This window comes from Salvelinus alpinus, chromosome 16, assembly GCF_045679555.1.
Source record: "Salvelinus alpinus chromosome 16, SLU_Salpinus.1, whole genome shotgun sequence".
In the NCBI taxonomy this organism is placed as follows: domain Eukaryota; kingdom Metazoa; phylum Chordata; class Actinopteri; order Salmoniformes; family Salmonidae; genus Salvelinus; species Salvelinus alpinus.
In genome coordinates, this window is record NC_092101.1 from 34,345,813 (window position 1) to 34,372,448 (window position 26,636).

The 26,636-nt window shown below is 43.8% G+C and overlaps 1 protein-coding gene across 15 annotated transcripts in view; it reads left to right on the forward strand.

The window, feature by feature from the left end:
- Positions 1 to 26,636, forward strand: part of LOC139541407 (receptor-type tyrosine-protein phosphatase F-like) — a 450,116-nt gene that overhangs the window by 387,637 nt on the left and 35,843 nt on the right. For all 15 annotated transcript variants that reach the window (XM_071346023.1, XM_071346022.1, XM_071346027.1 and 12 more), the window contains 4 exons: positions 346 to 427; positions 2,115 to 2,324; positions 11,754 to 11,917; positions 25,678 to 25,790. In XM_071346023.1, the coding sequence (XP_071202124.1) occupies positions 346 to 427; positions 2,115 to 2,324; positions 11,754 to 11,917; positions 25,678 to 25,790 (569 nt within the window). The remainder of the gene's footprint in view (positions 1 to 345; positions 428 to 2,114; positions 2,325 to 11,753; positions 11,918 to 25,677; positions 25,791 to 26,636) is intronic.

Genomic DNA, 26,636 nt, shown 5'->3' on the forward strand with positions numbered 1-26,636 from the left:
GAGAGAGAGAGAGAGAGAGAGAGAGAGAGAGAGAGAGAGAGAGAGAGAGAGAGAGAGAGAGAGAGAGAGAGAGATTTCTCTATGTTTGAGTACTTCTGGCTGTGGAGAATGGATTGAGGCCTTAGTGGAGTCTGCATGTGGTGACAAAACAGATATATGAGAAACAGTGTTACACGCACACGCACACACGCACACACACACACACACACACACACACACACACACACACACACACACACACACACACACACACACACACACACACACACACACACACACACACACACACATTCACATTCACATACACCCTGATCTTACTCACCATGCCTGTCTCTCCCTCTTCAGATGGTACTACATAGTGGTGGTTCCTGTCACACCAGCCACACTACGTAGGTGGGAGAACCCTGAAGATATGGACCTGGATGAGGTGCGTGTGTGTGTGTGCGTGCGTCAACAGCACTTCCTCTGGGCACAGACCAAAAAACAGCACTGTCTTCCATAGCAACATTACATTTGTAGCATCTTTTGTCTCTGCCCCCTCCCCTCCTCTCTGATTACAGTATTCTCAGCTTTCAGTATACATGTAAATCGTCCTTTATGCGCTTAACAGTCTAGTTTCTCTGTGCAAGATGGTGATTTCCGTTTAAACAATACACTTTACATTTATTATTTCAAGTTCTTGAGTTCTTGAGACACTTAAAACACTCCTAAAAAGCTGCTATAGCATTTTTTGTTTTGCGTTATTAATGTGTACCTTTTGGGCTTCAATACCTTCTTATGCTTTGTCATGAGTTAGCTTTCTCTCAATCTACTGTCGTCTGCAGAAAAAAGACGGCAGCCTCTTGAACATCCAAAAACATAAGAGCGTGTTAAATTAATATACCTGGATACAAACAAAGCATATTGAGACAGCAAGATATGCTTTCTCATTGTCAAAGACTTTTCTTTTTTTGTTGTCATCTAAATCATTGCCATTGCTGGAGTTTTATAGGCTAGAGAAATTGTGATTTCTCTAGTGGGTTGGTTAAAGTTTTATCGAGCAGCAGTGAACAAGGTTATAGGGGTGGTATACATAAAAATGTAATGTTGACTTTCTAGGAATCTGTAGTATGCCTCAGACATTCTCTCCGAGTACATCCTCTCCCCGTTGTAATACAGAGTGATGAAGAGGGATAAGGTCACATGGCCAGTTTACATCACAATGTAATATGGACTTTCCAGGAACTGTGGAATTGTAGAACATCTCAAGCATCATATCCCAGCGTTTTCAAAGGGACGATGGTCATTCGGTTAGTCTGTTTATTGTGCTAGCTTGACCATGAAGTGCTTGCAGTGCAGTAGCCGCTGGAAAGAGTTGAGACAGAAACAGACAAACAGACAGAGATAGATAGAGGCAGATAGACATCGTAAGATGCCCACTGAAGAGTCAATCTACAGACAATCTACAGACAATCTACAGACACACACATCTACCCCAGTTCTCCATCGGAGGTAGTAAATTAATTATCCCTCACACACACAGATGGGAACACACACAAATGGGAACACACACACACAGGAATAAACTTGCGTGTGCACACATACACACACACACACACACACACACAGAGGAAGATACACACGCAACAGAGGCTATGCAATTAAGCTGTGATCTCTCACCACAGCTGCAGGTCAGAGAGAGGTGAGAGTGGTGAGAGAGGAGCAGTTATTTTACAGTCTGTCTGACTGCAGGACCAAGGTGTTATAAAACTTTAACTACTCTATGCTTTATTTGCAGTATGAGATTGTAACCCACCTGTGAACCTAGAAGCACAATTAATTGTAGCCTATGGACACAGTTTATGAGCTTAATGTGTACTATATAACTGAGTATTTACTGTCTATATACAATAGAACACAACTTTATTATCGATTTGTCCAGTTTGGGGTTAAGAACCTTGCTAAAGGGCACAACAGTACGAGATTGTGTGTCTTTGAGTCTAAGCTTGCATCCCAATTAGCACCCTATTCCCTACATAGTATACTGGGTGGGCCCTAGTCAAAAGTAGTGCACTATTTAGGAAATAGGGTGCCATTTGGGCTGCAGCTAAGTAATCTCTGTGACGTCATGTCAGCTCCTGGAGGCTAGTTCTGACCAGAGCCTGAGAAGGAGGAGACAGACCCAAGAGTTCCTCAGACCCTACATCGCGGCCAAGATGGACACTCTGCCAGACACCTTCACTCTAGGAGACGAGAAGAAGTACAACGGCTTCTACAACAAGCCTCTACCGGGACAGCAGCAGTACCTCTGTTTCGTCCTGGCTGCCCTCAAAGACCACGAGTCTGTAAGTAACAACCACTACTCCTCATCTATTCTGTATATATACTGTAGTCCTGTCACAAACACAACTTCCATACATTATCACTATCCCCCAGATACATGTATATCCCATGTAGAATCAAACTGAACATACTAGTACTGTTAGTACTACTGTAGTGATTTATGTCATATGTTGACTCAGCCATGCCTATTCGTTTTATTTTTTATTTTATTTTATTTAAAAAAAAAGAAATACTCCCTTTTCTCCCCAATTTTCGTGGTATCCAATTGCTAGTAATTACTATCTTGTCTCATCGCTACAACTCCCGTACGGGCTCGGGAGAGACGAAGGTCGAAAGCCATGCATCCTCCGAAACACAACCCAACCAAGCCGCACTGCTTCTTAACACAGCGCGCCTCCAACACGGAAGCCAGCCGCACCAATGTGTCGGAGGAAACACCGTGCACCTGGCTCCCTTTGTTAGCGCGCACTGCGCCCGGCCTGCCACAGGAGTCGCTGGTGCGCGACGAGACAAGGATATCCCTACCGGCCAAACCCTCTCTAACCCGGATGACGCTAGGCCAATTGTGCGTCGCCCGACGGACCTCCCGGTCGCGGCCGGCTGCGACAGAGCTTGGGCGCGAACCCAGAGTCTCTGGTGGCGCAGCTAGTGCTGCGATGCAGTGCCCTAGACCACTGCGCCACCCGGGAGGCCCTTGCCATGCCTATTCTACACTCAGTTCAGCCTGGCCAGTGTTTGATGTTAACACAGTCAGTTGTGGGTTGTGATATTCCTCTCATCTCTCAGTGAGCTAGCTACAGTATGTAACAGATGGGCCAACGCTCACGCTGGGGCCGCCACACCCCAAGCTGCACGATGCAGCAGAACCATATAACTCACGTTGTGTAGTGTGTCATGGTTACGTGTGCACGTGTCACAGAAAAACGATGACCCCGTGTCACAGTCAGATTTCACTGAATCACCTCAGTAGTAATTGTTTACCTCAGTAGTAATTGTTTACCTCAGTAGTAGTTGTTCACCTCAGTAGTAATTGTTTACCTCAGTAGTAGTTGTTTACCTCAGTAGTAATTGTTCACCTCAGTAGTAATTGTTTACCTCAGTAGTAGTTGTTCACCTCAGTAGTAATTGTTCACCTCAGTAGTAATTGTTCACCTCAGTAGTAATTGTTTACCTCAGTAGTAATTGTTCACCTCAGTAGTAATTGTTTACCTCAGTAGTAATTGTTTACCTCAGTAGTAATTGTTTACCTCAGTAGTAGTTGTTCACCTCAGTAGTAATTGTTTACCTCAGTAGTAGTTGTTTACCTCAGTAGTAGTTGTTCACCTCAGTAGTAATTGTTTACCTCAGTAGTAATTGTTTACCTCAGTAGTAGTTGTTCACCTCAGTAGTAGTTGTTCACCTCAGTAGTAATTGTTCACCTCAGTAGTAATTGTTTACCTCAGTAGTAATTGTTTACCTCAGTAGTAATTGTTTACCTCAGTAGTAGTTGTTCACCTCAGTAGTAATTGTTTACCTCAGTAGTAATTGTTCACCTCAGTAGTAATTGTTTACCTCAGTAGTAGTTGTTCACCTCAGTAGTAATTGTTTACCTCAGTAGTAATTGTTTACCTCAGTAGTAATTGTTTACCTCAGTAGTAATTGTTTACCTCAGAAGATGCACTCACTGGCGTCCATGGTCTTCACTTCAGACGGCTTCTCAGCCGCAAAACATCTTTCCCATATTTACTGTATAACTTACTGCATTCTGGAAATGATGGCATGGTTGATAAGAATACTTTTTTTAAACGCATAAATCTGTTTTACAACCATTGGAGCACTAACTGTTGACCTTGACAGTGCCAGCCCAGTTCCTTTTTCTGTCTTTTGGTAAGGAACACATTGTGGAGAGAAAGTGGAGTCTTTCTCCCATCCACTCCTACATTGGTCCTTGATACAGCATTGTGTAGTGTTGTGTATTGTGTTGTGTTGTTTCTGTTTAGCAGAGTGACAGACAGACACATAACAGATCTGTGACGCCAGTACATTGACATATTGTTGAATCTAAATCAAGCCTGCCCAGAGAAAATAGCAGGCTAATCACATTCATTGGAAAACACGGAAGTGAGCTCAGCTTTATAGTTATCGCAGGGTTGATGGAGAGATGGGGGGGGTTGATGGAGGGGGGGGGGTGATGGCAGAATGGAGGGGGAAAGGATGGGAGGGGGGAGGCGAGGGACTGGAGCGAAAAGGGCACTGCAGCTTTATGTGGCTCCAATAGCTTGTAAACATAGCCTGGAAGTGTGAAATTGGATAAAAGAAACAGGCCATATAAACAGTGTGATCACTTACAGCAGGGAAGAGAGGGAGAGATGGAGGGAGGGAAAGAAAGGAGGGGGAGCGCTACCGAGAAAGGGTGTCTGTTTCATCAACAAAGGAGAGAATCGTATGGGAGTGATGGAGGGGTGAAAAGAGTAAGAGGTAAAGAGAAAGAGAAGAGATGGAGTCTAATAGAGGATGAGAGAGTGGTAGAGGAAGCCTCAGGGCAATAATATGCAGTACAGGGAGACAAGAGAACAGCAGTAACAGTTGAGGGGAGATTTATGGATGAAAAAGAGAGAGATGTTTAAATGACACAGAGGGAGGGAGAGAGGCAGACACAATGAAAGAGAGGGAGATAGAGGCAGATAGATAGAGGCAGAGAGAGAGAGAGAGAGAGAGAGAGAGAGAGAGAGAGAGAGAGAGAGGCAGAGAGATAGAGAGGCAGAGAGAGAGAGAGAGAGATAGATAGTGAGAAAGAGAGAGATAGAGGCAGAGAGAGAGATATAGATAGTGAGAAAGAGAGAGCGATAAGTTGTAGCCTGGGGAATAAGCCGAGTCTCCTGGCTCCTGTCCTGTTTGTCACAGATAGGGTGTGTGTGTGTGTGTGTGTGTGTGTGTGTGTGTGTGTGTGTGTGTGTGTGTGTGTGTGTGTGTGTGTGTGTGTGTGTGTGTGTGTGTGTGTGTGTGTGTGTGTGTGTGTGTGTGTGTGTGTGTGTGTGTGTGTGTGTGTGTGTGTGTGTGTGTGTGTGTGCACGTGCGTGCGTATTCGTGCTTGCGGATCCAGAGTGAGGAAGAAGCCTGCTAATGGTTTTATGTGTTGTGGGAAATAACAAAACTGTCACCCCGCATTACAGTCATCTTTTGTTGCCTGTCATTTCATTAGGTTTTAGAGGTAAGCATGATTATGTGTGAAACAATGGAAAATAAAGACTATATTCACCCTCCCTATGCACTCCTCGGTCTTCTCTCCTTCCCTTCCCCACATCAACTCTGTTTTTCTCTGACTTTAATATGGCTCTAATACACAGTGTTCCCATGCCGCATTTGTCAATGTGGAGGCACTGGCAGTACATTATTCACTCATTCCATGGGATGTGTTTCTATCAGATAGTGCAGCCCAAAGTTTCTTCCACCTTCTGGGAATATCTAAATGTGCTCTTCTGTTTGGGCTTCCATCCACTGTGTCTAAGAGGCGTGACTGCTGCCACTTTTCTAACAAAGTTTTGTGCTACCTGTATTACCTGCAGCGAAAAAAAGAAAAAAACATACAAGAATGAGCTGAGAGAGAGAGAGAGAGAGAGAGAGAGAGAGAGAGAGAGAGAGAGAGAGAGAGAGAGAGAGAGAGAGAGAGAGAGAGAGAGAGAGAGAGAGAGAGAGAGAGAGAGAGAGAGAGAGAGAGAGAGAGAGAGAGAGAGAGAGAGAAAGAGAGAGAGAGAGAGAGACAGGGGAGGTAGAAACAGAGATGCACTTTCTCCTTTACTGTGATAAATATTTTTCACCAAGAGATTCATTATTCACAGAAATGACTACATTTATTCCAAATTTTAACTTATTAAACCCAGAGGAAAAACTAAAAATACTCATGGGCGAAGGAGCAATGGCTCCTCTTGCAGCCAAATATGTATTTGCCTGCCATAGCCTGAGGGACACTGAATAATAACATCTGCATAGTAAGCAGTAACTTACTTATTATGACTGTTATTGTTATTACTGTTATTGTTATTAGTATTATTATTGTTGTTTATCATTCCAAATAGTAATGGTATGGGTGGTAATGGTAATGATAGCAGTTTAATGATAGTGGTGGTGGTAGTGGTGCATTACACCATACATTACATTCGACTATTGACTGTTACCATTTTATTGTTACTATTTTTTATATTTAATTTTGTATTATTATTTACTGCCATTCTATATTATTATTTGTCATTGTTTTAATTGTATTACAATGTATATTGTATACATTGTTGCTTTGGCAATATTGACACAATGTTTTTCATGCCAATAAAGCAGCTTGAATTTGAATTTGAATTTGAGAGAGAGAGAGAGAGAGAGAGAGAGAGAGAGAGAGAGAGAGAGAGAGAGAGAGAGAGAGAGAAAGAGAAAGAGAGAGAGAGAGAGAGAGAGAGAGAGAGAGAGAGAGAGAGAGAGAGAGAGAGAGAGAGAGAGAGAGAGAGAGAGAGAGAGAGAAAGAGAGAGAGAGAGAGAAAGAGAAAGAGAAAGAGAGAGAGAGAGAGAGAGAGAGAGAGAGAGAGAGAGAGAGAGAGACATGAGCTCAGCACAAACAGTTCTTAGAGATGTCAGGATATTCATGGCTGTTTCTGACATTTTTTAAATGTAATTTTAACCTTTATTTAACTAGGCAAGTCAGTTAAGAACAAATTCTTATTTTCAATGACGGCCTAGGAACAGTGGGTTAACTGCCTTGTTCAGGGGCAGAACGACAGAGTTTTACCTTGTCAGCTTGGGGATTCGATCTTGCGATCGAGTCAAAAGGTCATTGAGTCAATCAGGACCCTAGGTCTTTCTCAGCAGGTATCAGAATCTGGGATGCACCATGACCTTTTGACCTAGTCTCAGGCCCTAGGCATATACTTTAGAAATGCATCACTCCTTCCTACTTTCCTTAAACATGTATAATTCTCTCATTTTAGATATGCATACGTATGTAGATAAAATATAGGCATAAATGCAAAGCCTTTTGGCCCTTTTAAGTCCTTCATTTATGCAGGATATGACTGGCACCATCTGCAGCAATGCTAGATGCATATTTTCAGTATTTCACTTCCAGACATCAATTTATTCTGCGGTGAAATATTCGGAAGAATCTAAAATAACTCTTATTTTGAGTATCTGTCTCCCTTCCTCATCCTCAACTGGGCCTGCCTCGTGCTACCATATGTAAACCTGGAGGCATGGCCTCAGTGAGAGTCAATGGGAAGTCCACCGGCAGTTAATAAACATGGGTACAGGTCGATCCAACCCTCCACATGCCATGCTGCTGACGAGAGAGCATCCTCCTGTGAACACAGATGCCTAATCGTTTTAGTTACACTTCTTAGACAGCAAAGGGGATGCACACACAAGAGGTAGAGGTACGGAGAGGTAGAGGTACAGAGAGGGAGAGGTACGGAGAGGGAGAGGTACGGAGAGGGAGAGGTACGGAGAGGTAGAGGTACGGAGAGGGAGAGGTACGGAGAGGGAGAGGTACGGAGAGGGAGAGGTATGGAGAGGGAGAGGTACGGAGAGGGAGAGGACCGGAGAGGGAGAGGTACGGAGAGGTAGAGGTATGGAGAGGTAGAGGTATGGAGAGGGAGAGAGTGGGATATGTGGAGAGAGGTACAGAGAGGGAGAGGTATGGAGAGGGAGAGGTACAGAGAGGGAGAGGTACGGAGAGGGAGAGGTACGGAGAGGGAGAGGTACGGAGAGGTAGAGGTACGGAGAGGGAGAGGTACGGAGAGGTAGAGGTATGGAGAGGTAGAGGTATGGAGAGGGAGAGAGTGGGATATGTGGAGAGAGGTACAGAGAGGGAGAGGTACGGAGAGGGAGAGGTACAGAGAGGGAGAGGTACGGAGAGGGGGGGTTACGGAGAGGTCGAGGTATGTAGAGGTAGAGGTATGGAGAGGGAGAGAGTGGGATATGTGGAGAGAGGTACAGAGAGGGAGAGGTACGGAGAGGGAGAGGTACAGAGAGGGAGAGGTACGGAGAGGGAGAGGTACGGAGAGGGAGAGGTACGGAGAGGGAGAGGGAGAGGTATGGAGAGGGAGAGGTACAGAGAGGTAGAGGTACGGAGAGGTAGAGAGTGGGAGAGGTACAGAGATGCAGAGAGTGGGAGGGGTAGAGGGAGGGAGAGGTAGAGAGGGGTAGAGAGAGGTCGTGAGAGGTAGTGGTAGAGGTAGAGAGAGGGGGAGGTGGAGAGAGGGAGTGGTACAGAGAGGGAGAGGTATGGAGAGGTAGAGAGGGGTAGAGAGAGGTAGAGAGTGGGAGAGGTGGAGAGAGGGAGAGGTGGAGAGGGGTAGAGAGAGGTGGAGGGGGAGAGGTAAAGAGAGGGAGAGGTGGAGAGGTAGAGGTGGCGAGAGGTAGAGAGAGGTGGAGGGGGAGAGGTAGAGAGAGGTAGAGAGGTAGAGAGAGGTAGAGAGGTAGAGAGAGGGAGAGAGATGGAGAAGTAGAGAGAGGAAGAGAGAGGGAGAGATAGAGAGAGGTAGAAAGGGAGATGTAGAGGGAGGTAGAGGTAGAGGTATAGCGAGGTAGAGGATGAGAGAGGTAGAGAGAGGTAGTGAGAGGTAGAGAGAGGGGGAGGTGGAGAGAGGGAGAGGTGGAGGTGGAGAGAGGTAAAGAGGGAGCAAGTATAGAAGTAGACTGCGTCTTTGTGTGTAGTCCCTGCTGTGACCGGGGAGGGTGACTAGTGCAGGGGAGGATATGCATCAGCGGCCTCTAAAGACAATTCCGATAAAGACGACACCTTCCACCACACCCTCTGGAAGCCAGCGGAGAACCCAGGGCCAACTCTCCCTGTCTCACTGGCATCATTAAGCTATTTCACAGCCTCACTACTTCACATGGCAGGGGAGAGGAGGGAAGAGCAGGAGAAGGGGAGAGCAACACAGGCTGAAAATAACTCACCCAGGGTCTGGGGTGAAGAGGAACGAGGGGGACTTAACTACCAAGGAGCAGGTGTGAGTGGGCAGTAGCGGATGGGGCAGGATGGGGCAGGATTTGGAGTTTGTTTATCTGCTCGTAGCAGGTGTTTGTTCTTACTTAAATGTGATAATTCCTACTCTTGTACACACTCAGACTCAGTGTGTAGCTTCATCTGCATCAGCACTTAGTAGGCTGTACCTCCCTCCAGGCCACCTCTTTGCCACCATAGTAATCATGTTAGGCTGTGTAGTGGCTTCAGTGCTCTGTGTTTTTACCTCTCTGGAATGAACGTCTTTGTCAGCTAAAGTTTTTTTTTAAAGGCAATTAAAACCCTATTAAAAAAGGTGTTCCGTCACACATTTTCAAGGAAGGCAGCAACTATTTCCTTTCCTCTCTCTCTCTCTCTCTCTCTCTCTCTCTCTCTCTCTCTCTCTCTCTCTCTCTCTCTCTCTCTCTCTATCTCTCTCTCTCTTCCTTCTCTCTCTCTCTCCGTTCTCCCTCTCTCTCTCAGTTCTCTCTCTCTCTCTGTTCTCTCTCTCCGTTCTCTCTCTCTCCATTCTCTCTCTCTCCATTCTCTCTCTCTCCATTTTCTTTCTCTCTCTCTCTCTCTCTCTCTCTCTCTCTCTCTCTCTCTCTCTCTCTCTCTCTCTCTCTCTCTCTCTCTCATCGTTCTCTCTCATCGTTCTCTCTCTCTCTCTCTCTCATCGTTCTCTCTCTCTCTCTCATCGTTCTCTCTCTCTCATCGTTCTCTCTCTCTCTCTCATCGTTCTCTCTCTCTCTCTCTCTCTCTCCGTTCTCTCTCTCTCATTGTTCTCTCTCTCTCTCTCTCTCTCTCTCTCTCTCTCTCTCTCTCTCTCTCTCTCTCTCTCTCTCTCTCTCATCGTTCTCTCTCATCGTTCTCTCTCTCTCTCATCGTTCTCTCTCTCTCTCTCATCGTTCTCTCTCTCTCATCGTTCTCTCTCTCTCTCTCTCTCCGTTCTCTCTCTCTCATTGTTCTCTCTCTCTCCGTTCTCTCTCTCTCTCATTGTTCTCTCTCTCCGTTCTCTCTCTCTCTGTTCTCTCTCTCCGTTCTCTCTCTCTCATTGTTCTCTCTCTCTCTACCACAGATCCTTTTTCACCTTGATGAAGTTGTTTGCAGAGAAAGCGGGTACAAGGGGTATGGCTTGGCTTGATTCTGGCATCACATAATAAAGTTAAATTGATCAATTTGCAAGTCTTAATTCAATTAAAGTCACTGCGCTTGTTGTCACTTTGTGTTCTGGCTGACAGGCTGGGGAAGTTTTACTCTATAAAAGAATGGAGCTAGCTATAAATACGCCTCTCTCTCCTTCACCAGATGGCTGGCTGATGTAAGGCTCCATCAGACACAGTGTTAGATTACAGCCAAGGCAGAGCTATATAGAACTCTGTATAGGACAGGGCCAAGGCAGAGCTATAGAGAACTCTGTATAGGACAGGGCCAAGGCAGAGCTATAGAGAACTCTGTATAGGACAGGGCCAAGGCAGAGCTATATAGAACTCTGTATAGGACAGGGCCAAGGCAGAGCTATATAGAACTCTGTATAGGACAGGGCCAAGGCAGAGCTATAGAGAACTCTGTATAGGACAGGGCCAAGGCAGAGCTATAGAGAACTCTGTATAGGACAGGGCCAAGGCAGAGCTATGTAGAACTCTGTATAGGACAGGGCCAAGGCAGAGCTATAGAGAACTCTGTATAGGACAGGGCCAAGACAGAGCTATAGAGAACTCTGTATAGGACAGGGCCAAGGCAGAGCTATAGAGAACTCTGTATAGGACAGGGCCAAGGCAGAGCTATAGAGAACTCTGTATAGGACAGGGCCAAGGCAGAGCTATATAGAACTCTGTATAGGACAGGGCCAAGGCAGAGCTATAGAGAACTCTGTATAGGACAGGGCCAAGGCAGAGCTATATAGAACTCTGTATAGGACAGGGCCAAGGCAGAGCTATATAGAACTCTGTATAGGACAGGGCCAAGGCAGAGCTGTATAGAACTCTGTATAGGACAGGGCCACGGCAGAGCTATATAGAACTCTGTATAGGACAGGGCCAAGGCAGAGCTATAGAGAACTCTGTATAGGACAGGGCCAAGGCAGAGCTGTATAGAACTCTGTATAGGACAGGGCCAAGTCAGCATAATGTTGACCGAACACCATGTTGTTAGATGCCTGGCTGATGTTAGACTCTGTCAGCCACTGACTTTCCATCTGGCACTGGGTTAGACTAGGGCTAAGACATAAGAGGCATAACAGGTATAGAGATGTCAGAATTTCTAAGGTATTGGAACAGGCTTGAGACTACACAGGTCTAAAGGTTAATAAAGGTCAAAAGGCTCTGCATTAATACAGTATGTATATCTGAGAGAACGTCATTTAGTGTTCAGACTCATCAAAACTATAGAGCCTCTTCATACTAAACAGTGGTTGCTGTGAGGTGTCCTCCTCACTCTGTTGGTCCTCTCTTCCCTCCTGCAGCAGAAGACGTTTGCGGCCAGCCCATACTCAGACCCCATCACGGTGAAGCTCCACAGCGGTATGTCTCTCCATGCTGAGGACCCAGAGATGCTGTGGGTCATGGGCCCTGTCCTGGCTGTTGTACTCATCATCATCATCGTCATCGCCATCCTGCTCTTCAAGAGGTAACTACGCTGCCACGCCAACTTTCTGCTTATAGGTGACAATTGTGGGCACTAAAAAGTTAGGTGGCACCATCGTATTGGCAGAACAATTAGCAATGGTCATCAAAATTGTTAAATTAACATTTTTAAAAATGATAATAACTGCAACAGTTGGACAGTGGATGAAGATATACTGTTCAGGGATTTCGGTGGAAATTCAGGTATTCAATTTATTGTCAAATGTTTTATCTTTTATTCTTAGAATGCACTCATATATACATTTTCTAATGATATCAGATATAAAAAATATATATTTTGTGTTAAAATAAAGAACATTATATGTGCCTAATTTACATAAATACACAGGGTGTTTTTCCATGTATGAAGAAATTAACATAACGGGGTAGAACAGGCTTGCAACCACCAACAACTTGCTCTGTCTAGGCCTACCTGCACTCACCTGTGCTGTCCAGACTTCCTCATTAATTACTGTTATCACATTCTGTTGCATTATTCAACAAATGTGTCAATAGCAGGATTTCCTCAGATGAAAAATTACACTTGGCTCCAGATTACACCAATCTATACAGTGAGGGAAAAAAGTATTTGATCCCCTGCTGATTTTGTACGTTTGCCCACTGACAAAGAAATGATCAGTCTATAATTTTAATGGTAGGTTTATTTGAACAGTGAGAGACAGAATATCAACAAAAAAATCCAGAAAAACGCATGTCAAAAATGTTATGAATTGATTTGCATTTTAATGAGGGAAATAAGTATTTGACCCCTCTGCAAAACATGACTTAGTACTTGGTGGCAAAACCCTTGTTGGCAATCACAGAGGTCAGACGTTTCTTGTAGTTGGCCACCAGGTTTGCACACATCTCAGGAGGGATTTTGTCCCACTCCACTTTGCAGATCTTCTTCAAGTCATTAAGGTTTCGAGGCTGACGTTTGGCAACTCGAACCTTCAGCTCCCTCCACAGATTTTCTATGGGATTAAGGTCTGGAGACTGGCTAGGCCACTCCAGGACCTTAATGTGCTTCTTCTTGAGCCACTCCTTTGTTGCCTTGGCCGTGTGTTTTGGGTCATTGTCATGCTGGAATACCCATCCACGACCCATTTTCAATACCCTGGCTGAGGGAAGGAGGTTTTCACCCAAGATTTGACGGTACATGGCTCCGTCCATCGTCCCTTTGATGCGGTGAAGTTGTCCTGTCCCTTTAGCAGAAAAACACCCCCAAAGCATAATGTTTCCACCTCCATGTTTGACGGTGGGGATGGTTTCTTGGGGTCATAGGCAGCATTCCTCCTCCTCCAAACACGGCAAGTTGGGTTGATGCCAAAGAACTCCATTTTGGTCTCATCTGACCACAACACGTTCACCCAGTTGTCCTCTGAATCATTCAGATGTTCATTGGCAAACTTCAGACGGGCATGTATATGTGCTTTCTTGAGCAGGGGGACCTTGCGGGCGCTGCAGGATTTCAGTCCTTCACGGCATAGTGTGTTACCAATTGTTTTCTTGATGACTATGGTCCCAGCTGCCTTGAGATCATTGACAAGATCCTCCTGTGTAGTTCTGGGCTGATTCCTCACCGTTCTCATGATCATTGCAACTCCACGAGGTGAGATCTTGCATGGAGCCCCAGGCTGAGGGAGATTGACAGTTCTTTTGTGTTTCTTCCATTTGCGAATAATCACAGAAACTGTTGTCACCTTCTCACCAAGCTGCTTGGCGATGGTCTTGTAGCCCATTCCAGCCTTGTGTAGGTCTACAATCTTGTCCCTGACATCCTTGGAGAGCTCTTTGGTCTTGGCCATGGTGGAGAGTTTGGAATCTGATTGATTGATTGCTTCTGTGGACAGGTATCTTTTATACAGGTAAGAAACTGAGATTAGGAGCACTCCCTTTAAGAGTGTGCTCCTAATCTCCGTTCGTTACCTGTATGAAAGACACCTGGGAGCCAGAAATCTTTTTGATTGAGAAGGGGTCAAATACTTATTTCCCTCATTAAAATGCAAATCAATTTATAAAATTTTTGACATGCATTTTTCTGGATATTTTTGTTGTTATTCTGTCTCTCACTGTTCAAATAAACCTACCATTAAAATTATAGACTGATAATTTCTTTGTCAGTGGGCAAACGTACAAAATCAGCAGGGGATCAAATACTTTTTTCCCTCACTGTACATACTTTACATTGTTTGTGAGATCAGACATAATATCACTATAATACGAGTGTTCATTTTTGGAATTTGCTTTCATTTCAGTGCATCTTATTTTTTTACAGTTCAACTGTACTAAATCATTGCTTTTTTAAATTCCACAAAAAATGTACACCAATCTAAATAAATGTACCTTTCTTCTCTTTCAAATCAAATTAAATCAAATTTTATTTGTCACAATACAACAGGTGTGGACCTTACAGTGAAATTCTTACTTAACCAACAATGCAGTTTTAAGAAAATACAACAAAAAAAAGAGTAAGAGATAAGAATAACAAATAATTAAAGAGCAGCAGTAAATAACAATAGCGGGGCTATACAGACTATGTCTAGGTGGCTGGAGTCTTTGACAATTTTTAGGGACTTCCTCTGGCACCACCTGGTATAGAGGTCCTGGATGGCAGGATGCTTGGCCCCGGTGATGTACTGGGCCGTACACACTACCCTCTGTAGTGCCTTGCGGTCGGAGGATGAGCAGTTGCCATACCAGGCAGTGATGCAACCCGTCAGGATGCTCTCGATGGTGCAGCTGTAAAACCTTTTGAGGATCTGAGGACCCATGCCAGACTTTTCAGTCTCCTAGGGGGAATAGGTTTTGTCGTGCCCTCTTCACAAATGTCTTGGTGTGTTTGGACCATGTTAGTTTGTTGGTGATGTGGACACCAAGGAACTTGAAGCTCTCAACCTGCTCCACTACAGCCCCGTTGATGAGAATGGGGGCGTGCTCGGTCCTCCTTTTCCTGTGGTTCACAATCATCTCCCTTGTCTTGATCACGTTGAGGGAGATGTTTTTGTCCTTGTACCACACAGTCAGGTCTCTGACCTCCTCCCTATAGGCTGTCTCATCATTGTCGGTCATCAGGCCTACCACTGTTGTGTCATCAGCAAACTTAATGATGGTGTTGGAGTCGTGCCTGGCCATGCAGTCATGAGTGAACAGGGAGTACAGGAGGGGACTGAGCACGCACCCCTGAGGGGCCCCCGTGTTGAGGATTAGTGTGGCAGATGTGTTGTTACCTACCCCTACCACCTGGGGGTGGCCCGTCAGGAAGTCCAGGATCCAGTTGCAGAGGGAGGTGTTTAGTCCCAGGGTCCTTAGCTTAGTGATGAGTTTTGAGGGCACTATGGTGTTGAACGCTGAGCTGTAGTCAATTAATAGCATTCTCATATAGGTGTTCCTTTTGTCCAGGTGTAAAAGGGCAGTGTGGAGTGCAATAGAGAGTGCAATAGAGACTTCATGACTACAGACGTGAGTGCTACGGATCGGTAGTCATTTAGGCAGGTTACCTTAGTGTTCTTGGGCACAGGGACTATGGTGGTCTTCTTGAAACATGTTGGTATTACAGACTCGGACAGGGAGAGGTTGAAAATGTCAGTGAAGACACTTGCCAGTTGGTCAGCGCATGCTCGGAGTACATGTTCTGGTAATCCCTCTGGCCCAGCGGCCTTGTGAATGTTGACCTGTTTAAAGGTCTTACTCACATCGGCTGCGGAGAGCGTGATCACATACTTTCTTGTGATGTAAGTGTCGAGACGATGCGATTTAGGTGACAAGTGGATTTCGCACCCCTCAAACACAGAAAGTAGATGGCTGGAAAAGACAGATCCTCAGGTGGGCGGGGCATGCCCATTGCTAGAACAATTGCTGCAATGAATGTGCAACAGGGCACTCTTGTGTTTGTGGATAGATTTTCAGCTGTACGTGGCTGCTTGTGTTCTCAGGAAAGTGACATTATTGCTAAGGATAGTTAGGACATGACTGAAAACAATGTTTTTTCATCATTTTGACAGCCAAATGTTTCAAGCAATAATATGTTATCTCTGAGGTTTGTTATTCAATGTTTATCTCAATTCTGACTCCTTGCATTATCATCTTAAAGCAGTCCCTGGAGGTTTTATTTTCTCTCTTTTACTTAACTTACAACCATAAAACAAGTTGTATTTAAGATTGATTATAAATGACATCCGTTCGTTGGAGTTCAGTGGTTCCTCAATTAAGACAGACAGGCATTCATCTAGCCTGGGCCTGAAGGCTCTGTGAGGACTTTCTCCTTGGAGTAGGCACATGGGAGGCTGCTCAGTCAAGTAGCCTGCAGCCCTGCTCTCCCACGCAGGTTAACAGTTGGCCCAGCCGTGTTTTCTCTGCTCTGTTTGAGTGGGGCTGTCCTTAGGCCAGACATCTGGAGCTTCTGACTGAGCAAGCGTTAGAGAGAGAGGGAAGAGGAGGATCCACATGGTCCCTTCCGCTGATGATGACATCTCAGCTAGCTACAACACTGTTGGGGACATGTTGGGATGGGTTGGGCCTCCTCTCTCTGTCGCTGTCGATCTGTTCAACTCTTTCATCACCATCCTCTCTTACTGGGTGTTCAGTCTTTCATTCTAAGACCAGAGAGACACTCTTCAGTCTCTGGGGTAGCTCTCCTTACTTCTCAGAAGGCTTCACCTTACTTCTCCTTAGTCTGGTGATCAGAAGGAGCCAGAGCTCAACTCGCTCGTACACACCAACCCAGGAAAGTAAAGTAGTGAGCTGAACTCAGCTGAACAAGTAATTCAATTTTATTAAAAAAAAAATTCAGGTCTAAGTCCTTTTGGCTTTGAGGGCAGTTGTCAGTGACAGCACAGAGCACTGCAGAGAGCGTTAGCTGCTCTCTCTGTGTGGATAAGCCCAGCCAGGGCTGGCTTCAATGGAAGGAGGGTGGATGATTTCTTCACAGCAAATGAGAAGAAATCTTTTGAAGTGGCCTGATTTAGCATGCCTATTTGACTGCATAGGCCTATAGCTCTCTGAAGTCCATTCCAGGAGCCATTGCAACTTTGTATGACTTGGAAGTAATTTAGCTAAAATGGATTATCCTCAAACTTAAATGATTGTAACTTCAACAAAATGTAAAATACAGTTGAAGAGGACGATCGAAAGACATTTCAACAGTTGCAAAAGTGGTGAAACAGAGGTTATGTATATAGGGGTGAAACAGAGGTTATGTATATAGGGGTGAAACAGAGATTATGTATATGGGGGTGAAACAGAGGTTATGTATATGGGGGTGAAACAGAGGTTATGTATATAGGGGTGAAACAGAGGTATGTATATAGGGGTGAAACAGAGGTTATGTATATAGGGGTGAAACAGAGGTTATGTATATAGGGGTGAAACAGAGGTTATGTATATAGGGGTGAAACAGAGGTTATGTATATAGGGGTGAAACAGAGGTTATGTATATAGGGGTGAAACAGAGGTTATGTATATAGGGGTGAAACAGAGGTTATGTATATAGGGGTGAAACAGAGGTTATGTATATAGGGGTGAAACAGAGGTTACGTATATGGGGGTGAAACAGAGGTTATGTATATAGGGGTGAAACAGAGGTTACGTATATAGGGGTGAAACAGAGGTTATGTATATAGGGGTGAAACAGAGGTTATGTATATAGGGGTGAAACAGAGGTTACGTATATGGGGGTGAAACAGAGGTTATGTATATAGGGGTGAAACAGAGGTAACGTATATAGGGGTGAAACAGAGGTTATGTATATAGGGGTGAAACAGAGGTTATGTATATAGGGGTGAAACAGAGGTTATGTATATAGGGGTGAAACAGAGGTTATGTATATAGGGGTGAAACAGAGGTTATGTATATAGGGGTGAAACAGAGGTTATGTATATAGGGGTGAAACAGAGGTTATGTATATAGGGGTGAAACAGAGGTTATGTATATAGGGGTGAAACAGAGGTTATGTATATAGGGGTGAAACAGAGGTTACGTATATAGGGGTGAAACAGAGGTTATGTATATAGGGGTGAAACAGAGGTTATGTATATAGGGGTGAAACAGAGGTTATGTATATAGGGGTGAAACAGAGGTTATGTATATAGGGGTGAAACAGAGGTTATGTATATGGGGGTGAAACAGAGGTTATGTATATAGGGGTGAAACAGAGGTTATGTATATAGGGGTGAAACAGAGGTTATGTATATAGGGGTGAAACAGAGGTTATGTATATAGGGGTGAAACAGAGGTTATGTATATAGGGGTGAAACAGAGGTTACGTACATGGGGGTGAAACAGAGGTGATGTATGTAGGGGTGAAACAGAGGTTATGTATATAGGGGTGAAACAGAGGTTATGTATATAGGGGTGAAACAGAGGTTACGTATATAGGGGTGAAACAGAGGTTATGTATATAGGGGTGAAACAGAGGTTATGTATATAGGGGTGAAACAGAGGTTACGTATATGGGGGTGAAACAGAGGTTATGTATATAGGGGTGAAACAGAGGTAACGTATATAGGGGTGAAACAGAGGTTACGTATATAGGGGTGAAACAGAGGTTATGTATATAGGGGTGAAACAGAGGTTATGTATATAGGGGTGAAACAGAGGTTATGTATATAGGGGTGAAACAGAGGTTATGTATATAGGGGTGAAACAGAGGTTATGTATATAGGGGTGAAACAGAGGTTATGTATATAGGGGTGAAACAGAGGTTATGTATATAGGGGTGAAACAGAGGTTACGTATATAGGGGTGAAACAGAGGTTACGTATATAGGGGTGAAACAGAGGTTATGTATATAGGGGTGAAACAGAGGTTATGTATATAGGGGTGAAACAGAGGTTATGTATATAGGGGTGAAACAGAGGTTATGTATATGGGGGTGAAACAGAGGTTATGTATATAGGGGTGAAACAGAGGTTATGTATATGGGGGTGAAACAGAGGTTATGTATATAGGGGTGAAACAGAGGTTATGTATATAGGGGTGAAACAGAGGTTATGTATATAGGGGTGAAACAGAGGTTATGTATATGGGGGTGAAACAGAGGTTACGTATATGGGGGTGAAACAGAGGTTATGTATATAGGGGTGAAACAGAGGTTATGTATATAGGGGTGAAACAGAGGTTATGTATATAGGGGTGAAACAGAGGTTATGTATATGGGGGTGAAACAGAGGTTATGTATATAGGGGTGAAACAGAGGTTATGTATATAGGGGTGAAACAGAGGTTATGTATATAGGGGTGAAACAGAGGTTATGTATATGGGGGTGAAACAGAGGTTATGTATATGGGGGTGAAACAGAGGTTATGTATATAGGGGTGAAACAGAGGTTATGTATATAGGGGTGAAACAGAGGTTATGTATATGGGGGTGAAACATAGGTTATGTATATAGGGGTGAAACAGGCCACTGGGCACACACTGGTTGAATCAACGTTGTTTCCACATAATTTCAAAAACATTACGTGGAATAGATGTTGAATTGTCTGTTACCAGTGGGAGAAATTATGTATATGAGAACACCATCCTCATCTTTCCACACAATGTATTAGGATGAAAGTTCATACCAGGACATTAGTTGCAAGATGCAGCCTACTGTATTTCCACTCAGCTAGTACAATATTTACATCAAGTAACCTAAAGGAGCATAGTGCACCATCATCAAACTGTCCAACACCACAGAATATAATATCCTCCCGGCCTTTTCTCATAGCATATGCATTTTAAGAGAAAGGGTTGTAAAGAAAAAAAATATATTAAAAAAACTTGTTGAAGATTATCATAGTGGCAGGGATTGAGATCTGGGCCCCTAGAGGAAAAACTCATTTTCTAAATGTCAGCGTCGACATCTGAATAAAACTGCAGGGCTGAGAGGGTGGAGGAGGGAGGGAGGGATAAAGGGGTGAAGTAAAGAGCTCGTATAAATCTGGTTCCCTATCCACTGCTTCTATGCTTCAACCCTGCTGCTGACAATCTGTCATTTAATTCTCCCTCTATCTCTTTCCCTCTTTCTCTCTGTCTTCTCCCTCACTCACTTCCCCCCTGCTTTCTGTGGATGCAGCAAAAAAGAAAGGTTAGTATTTCTTTCCAGCGGGGTATACTACGAAGTAGATTCAATGAGTTAGCCAGCTAACTAGCCTAAATATTCAGAAAAATACATTTGGAGGGGAAGTATAAGCTGGAAATGGGCATGGTCTAGTTGAAAGAACAACCAAAAACATATACCTACATTTAGCTTTCTAAATTAATCAGACAAACTATAGTTATTTCTGGTTGTTTTTCATAGATAGCTGGCTAACTAATTGAACCTACTTTGTAGTATGTTTGACACTTTACACCCCTTTCCCCCTTCTCCAACCCTGACGTGGCTGTCACTCTGCAGCACAGCCACCCTCTCCTCGCTCCTGCCCTCCCCTTACTCCACTCTTCTTCTCTATAAGATGTGCTTCTGGGTCAGGCCGCTCTGTTCTGTTCTGACTCAGAGTGACAGACTGACATGCTCTTTGTTTCTGCTACACTGTCAAGATCACACATCACACCACTATGCCATGTCTTGTGTCTTTGGCTGGTGTGTTGTTGAGTGTTTTTTCACAAGAGACATACAGTACCAGTCAAAAGTTTGGACACACCTACTCATTCAAGGGTTTTTCTTTATATTTACTATTTTCTACATTGTAGAATAATAATGAAGACATCAAAACTTTGAAATAACACATATGGAATCACGTAGTAACCAAAAAAGTGTTTGACAAATCAAAATATATTTTTGATTTTAGATTCTTCAAAGTAGCCACCCATTGCCTTGATGACAGCTTTGTATACTCTTGGCATTCTCTCAACCAGCTTCGCCTGGAATGATTTTCCAAAAGTCTTGAAGGAGTTCCCACATATGCTGAGCACTTATTGGCTGCTTTTCCTTCACTCTGCAGTCCAACTCATCCCAAACCATCTCAATTGGGTCGAGGTCGGGAGATTGTGGAGGCCAGGTCATCTAATGCAGCACTCCATTGCTCTCCTTCTTTGTCAAATAGCCCTTGCACAGCCTGGAGGTGTGTTGGGTCATTGTCCTGTTGAAAAACAAATGATAGTCCCACTAAACGCAAACCAGATGGGATGGCATATCGCTGCAGAATGCTTTGGTAGCCATGCTGGTTAAGTGTGCCTTGAATTCTAAATAAATCACTGACAGTGTCACCAGCAAAGCACCCCCACACCATCACACCTCCTCCTCCATGATTCACGGTGGGAACCACACCTGCAGAGATCACCCGTTCACCTACTCTGCGTCTCACAAAGACACGGCGGTTGGAACCAAAAATCTCAAATTTGGGCTCATCAGATCAAAGGACAGATTTCCACCGGTCTTATGTCCATTGCTCGTGTTTCTTGATCCAAGCAACTCTCTTCTTATTGGTGTCCTTTAGTAGTGGTTTCTTTGCAGCAATTCAACCATGAATGACTGATTCTCGCAGTCTCCTTTGAACAGTTGATGTTGAGATGTGTCTGTTACTTGAACACTGTGAAGCATTTATTTGGGCTGCAATCTGAGGTGCAGTTAACTCTAATGAACTTATCCTCTGCAGCAGAGGTAACTTTGGGTCTTCCTTTCCTGTGTCGGTCCTCATGAGAGCCAGTTTTATCATAGCGCCTGATGGTTTTTGCAACTGCACTTGAAGAAACTTAAAAAATGCTTGAAATGTTCCTGATTAACTGACCTTCATGTCTAAAAGTAATGATGGACTGTCGTTTCTCTTTGCTTATTTGAGCTGTTCTTGCCATAATATGGACTTGGTCTTTTACTAAAAAGGGCTATCTTCTGTATACCACCCCTACCTTGTCACAACACAACTGATTGGCTCAAACGCATTAAGAAGGAAAGAAATTCCACAAATTAACTTTTAACAAGGCACACCTGTTAATTGAAATGCATTCCAGGTGACGACCTCCTGAAGCTGGTTGAGAGAATGCCAAGAGTGTGCAAAGCTGTCATCAAGGCAAAGGGTATCTACTTTAAAGAATCTAAAATCTAAAAGATATTTAGATTTGTTTAGCACTTTTTTGATTACTACATATTTCATATGTGTTATTTCATAGTTTTGATGTCTTTCTACAATGTAGAAAGTAGTGAAAATGAAGAAAAACCCTTGAATGAGTAGGTGTCTCCAAACTATTGACTAGTACTGTATACATTTTAAAATACAAAAACACAGTCATGGGAAGTAGAAATAAAACATAAAAAACATTCCTTCACAAATAAGTCTCCAATCAATACTTTAAATTGCCTGAACGGCACCACAACATCAAAATTAAATGTATTTAGAATTTTGTTCCAGCAATACGGTGCATTAAAACTAAAAGCAGATTCACCTAGCTCAGTGGAGACCCTAGGAACCTCAAGAGTTAACCAATCCTGTTTACGGGTTAGGCAACTCAGGTGTCTATTTTTTATTTATTTAAATGTAACCTTTATTTAACTAGGCAAGCCAGTTAAGAACACAAATTCTTATTTACAATGACGGCCTACCCCGGCAAAACCCGGACAACGCTGGGCCAATTGTGCGCCGCCCTATGGGACTCCCAATCACGGCCAGATTTGAAGCAGCCTTGACTCAAACCAGGGACTGTAGTGACGCCTCTTGCATTGATATGCAGTGCCACTGTGCCACATGGGTCTAAACTTCAACAGCCGTTATATAAGACGAAAGTTTATGAAGTAGGGCCTACAGGTCTTTAGTGAAATCCAACCAACCTTTTGATACAGGATGCAGTGATGAGTATCAAAACTGTCAGCTGTAACAAAACAAAGGGCACTATGGTAGATGGCACCCAAAGGTTTAAGTATTAGCAGCTGCACTTAGATAAATAATATCACCATAATTAAGAACAGATTAAAAGGTTGACTGAATAATCTGCGTCCTACTGCTTAGAGAAAGGCACGATCTGTTTCTGTAGAAAAAGTCAACTTTAAATGTTAGCTTCTTAACCAGTCTATCTAAGTATGTACACTACCGTTCAAAAGTTTGGGGTAACTTAGAAATGTCCTTGTTTTTGAAATAAAAGCAATTTTTTTGTCCATTTAAAATAACATCAAATTGATCAGAAATACAGTGTAGACATTGTTAATGTTGTAAATGACTATTGTAGCTGGAAACGGCAGATTTTTTGTGGAATATCTACATAGGCGTACAGAGGCCCATTATCAGCAACCATCACTCCTGTGTTCCAGTGGCACGTTGTGTTAGCTAATCCAGGTTTATCATTTTAAAAGGCTAATTGATCATTAGAAAACCCTTTTGCAATTATGTTAGCACAGCTGAAAACAGTTGTGCTGATTAAAGAAGCAATAAAACTGGCCTTCTTTAGAGTAGTTGAGTATCTGGAGCATCAGCATTTGTGAGTTCGATTACAGGCTCAACATGGCCAGAAACAAAGATTTTCTTCTGAAACTCGTCAGTCTATTCTTGTTCTGAGAAATGAAGGTTATTCCATGCGAGAAATTGCCAAGAAACTGAAGATCTTGTACAACGCTGTGTACTACTCCCTTCACAAAACAGCCCAATCTAGCCCTAACCAGAATGGAAAGAGGAGTTAGGAGGCCCCGGTGCACAACTGAGCAAGAGGACAAGTACTTTAGAGTGTCTAGTTCGAGCAACAGATGCCTCACAATTCCTCAACTGGCAGCTTCATTAAATAGTACCCGCAAAACACCAGTCTCAATGTCAACAGTGAATAGGTGACTCTGGGATGCTGATTGGAGAACCATCTAATGAGTGAACATGTAGTTCATCTGAAACATTATTACGAGAGTTTAAAAGCAACATGTATTTCATTTGGCCCATTTTAAGCACACCTTTTAAATCGGTAAGTGATTCCAGGATAGCTATAAAACCTGACTGTAGTTTTGATACAGCCAGATCAACAGTCAGGGCAATAGCATACATAACAGTATCATCTGCATATAGATGAAGTTTACAATTTTTTACAGATTGACCAATGGTGTTTATAAAAATAGTGAAGAGAACAGGTCCCAAAATCAATCCCTGTGGTACACCTTTATGAAATTCAGACTTAACCCCATGAATCACGATGGCCTAGGGGTTAGGTTTAGAGTTTGGGTTAGTGCGTTAGGTTTAGGGTTAGGAGTTAGGGTTAGGGGTTAAGATTAGGGTCAAGGTTAGGGTTAGGGAAAATAAGATTTTGAATGAGAATCAATTGTTTGGTCCCCATAAGGATAGTAAAACAAACGTGTGTGTTAGTGTGTTTGTCTGCAGCTCTCACGCCTTTCAAATTAAAAGCCAAAGTTGCAGTTAAAATTACATGATGTTCCCTAGGCAATAGTCAGAATGACAAAGTGCTCTTCCCCTCCCCACACCTCCTTATGTCATGCCTCCATGCTTTATTATGATCTCCATCTCCATGAGTGTGTCCCAAATAGCCCCCTATTCCCTATATAGTGGACTACTTTTTACCGGAGCCCTATGGGATTTTGTCAAAAGTACTGCACTGCATAGGGAATAGGGTGCTATTTGAGACTCAGTCTAAGTTTAGGGCTAGTAACCTAACTGTCACCTCCCATAGACAGCTATGCATGGCAGCACTAATAGCTTTCCTTGTGAGACAGCCAGCTGAACACATCAGTAGCATCACTCAGCAATGGAGGCTGCTACACTCAGACACACGTTAGCGCGATGTTAGTGCTACCCAAAGAAATAAACACAGGCTTTAGTGCATTAGTGTGGCAGCAGCTGTAACATGGCAACACTTAAGACCTCAGTTAGCATGCTAGCGCTAGGAGACACAGTGTGGTGCGTTGGGAATGGAGGACATAGGCTCCAGCAGATATGCTCTCTCTATAACACTCTCACTCGCTCTTCTCTCTATCCCTCGATCGTCCCTCTCTCTCACCATCCCTTCCGCTCTCCTCCTTTTCTTTTTGGTTCTCTCCCTCCATCTCCCTTCCTCCCTCCCTATCTCTCCTCCTTCCCTCTCTCCCCTTCCTCCCTCTCCCCCATCCCTCCTCTATCTCCCTCTCTCTCCCCCCCTTCTCTTTCTTTCTCCACCTCTGTAATTAGCAAGCCTTCCTACTCTGTCACTGCGGCTGATCTGTTAATTGCTCAGCCTGTTTGTTTTCACACGTTCATATGGGGGAAATTAGAGGTTTTAATGAGCGTAAACCCAAAACTGTGTCACCACTTTCCCCCCAGCTGTGTAGACAGTGAAGTGGGTCCTCACCTCGTCAACTGAGGAACACACAGCTTGGCAGACACACCGTGTTATTTATCACGTTATTTAACGGCACCCTATTCACTATATAGTGCACTACTTTTGATCAGAGCTGAAGGCACTAGTCCAAAGTAGTGCACTATAGGGAGTAGGTTGCCCTTTGGGACGTAAAAATACGACTTACTGAAGAGTAGAGGTGTGCCTCTGCTTCAGGGAGTTACACACCTCAACAGACACAACATCAGCTTTTAACTCCACTCCAGGCACAAGTTGAGCATTCTCCTGGTAGCCGGTATCTTCCACATCAATGCAGGAACCAACAGCTATCTCAATGACACAGTCATGATACAACAGTGATGGTTCTGTGACTGGGGTTTCCAGCCAGCTGACCACTACAGTGTGGTTACATTCCAATGCCCATACAATCATACCACCTCCTTCAGTCTACCACCATACATGCCCAATGACATTACTTATTTATAAGTAGTATGCTAGTGTTTTTATTGGAGCTCGTCTCATGGTCTCTCCTCCCTGTCTCTCTCCCCAGGAAACGAGCATCTCCCTCGGCCAAGGATGAGCACTCTGCTGGGGTGAAGGACTCTCTGCTGGCCCACTCCTCTGATCCTGTGGAGATGAGACGACTCAACTATCAGACACAAGGTATAGACACACACACACACATGAACTCACACACACACACACACACACACACACACACACACACACACACACACACACACACACACACACACACACACACACACACACACACACACACACACACACACATGAACTCACTCACACACACACACACACACACACACACACACACACACACACACACACACACACACACACACACACACACACACACACACACACACACACACACATTAGCACGCACGATGTATAGACACACACAAAGTCACAGACCCAGACACACTAGCAGACAAACAACCACTGACACACTTATATTCAGATTTAGCTGTTGTTCAACCATGGCCAAACTATCCACCTCAGTGCCTGCAGACAAATCTCCAACAAGGTAACTTATAAAACCTGGTCTCTATTCAAACCACTGCTCACACTCTCTCACACTGCTATGATATGATACATTCTGATGAATGTGTAGCTATTGGTAACCACTGTGCTAGGAGAAGCAATTGAATGCAGTTCACATTACAGCCTTCAAGCATAAAACACTTCAGAGTAAAGGCTTCTACTGTAGATGATTCAGCTTAATTACAACAATATCAGATGCTGGTTATCGCAAATTAAATATGGTTTTGATTAGTTGAATGTGGATAATAATCAGTCCAGTGTATACTCTCTACTGGATATCATCATCTTGTCTTTGTAATATCGGAGGATTGTTGTGGATGTGAAGGATTGTCACATGGCTTAGTGAACTAGGATCATATGTCTTGTTGTATTAGTAGTACTTGGGTGTCAGTGAAGTTGGAAAGGGAGTTGCTGTAGTTGAGGATGAGGACTGTCTATCGGTCA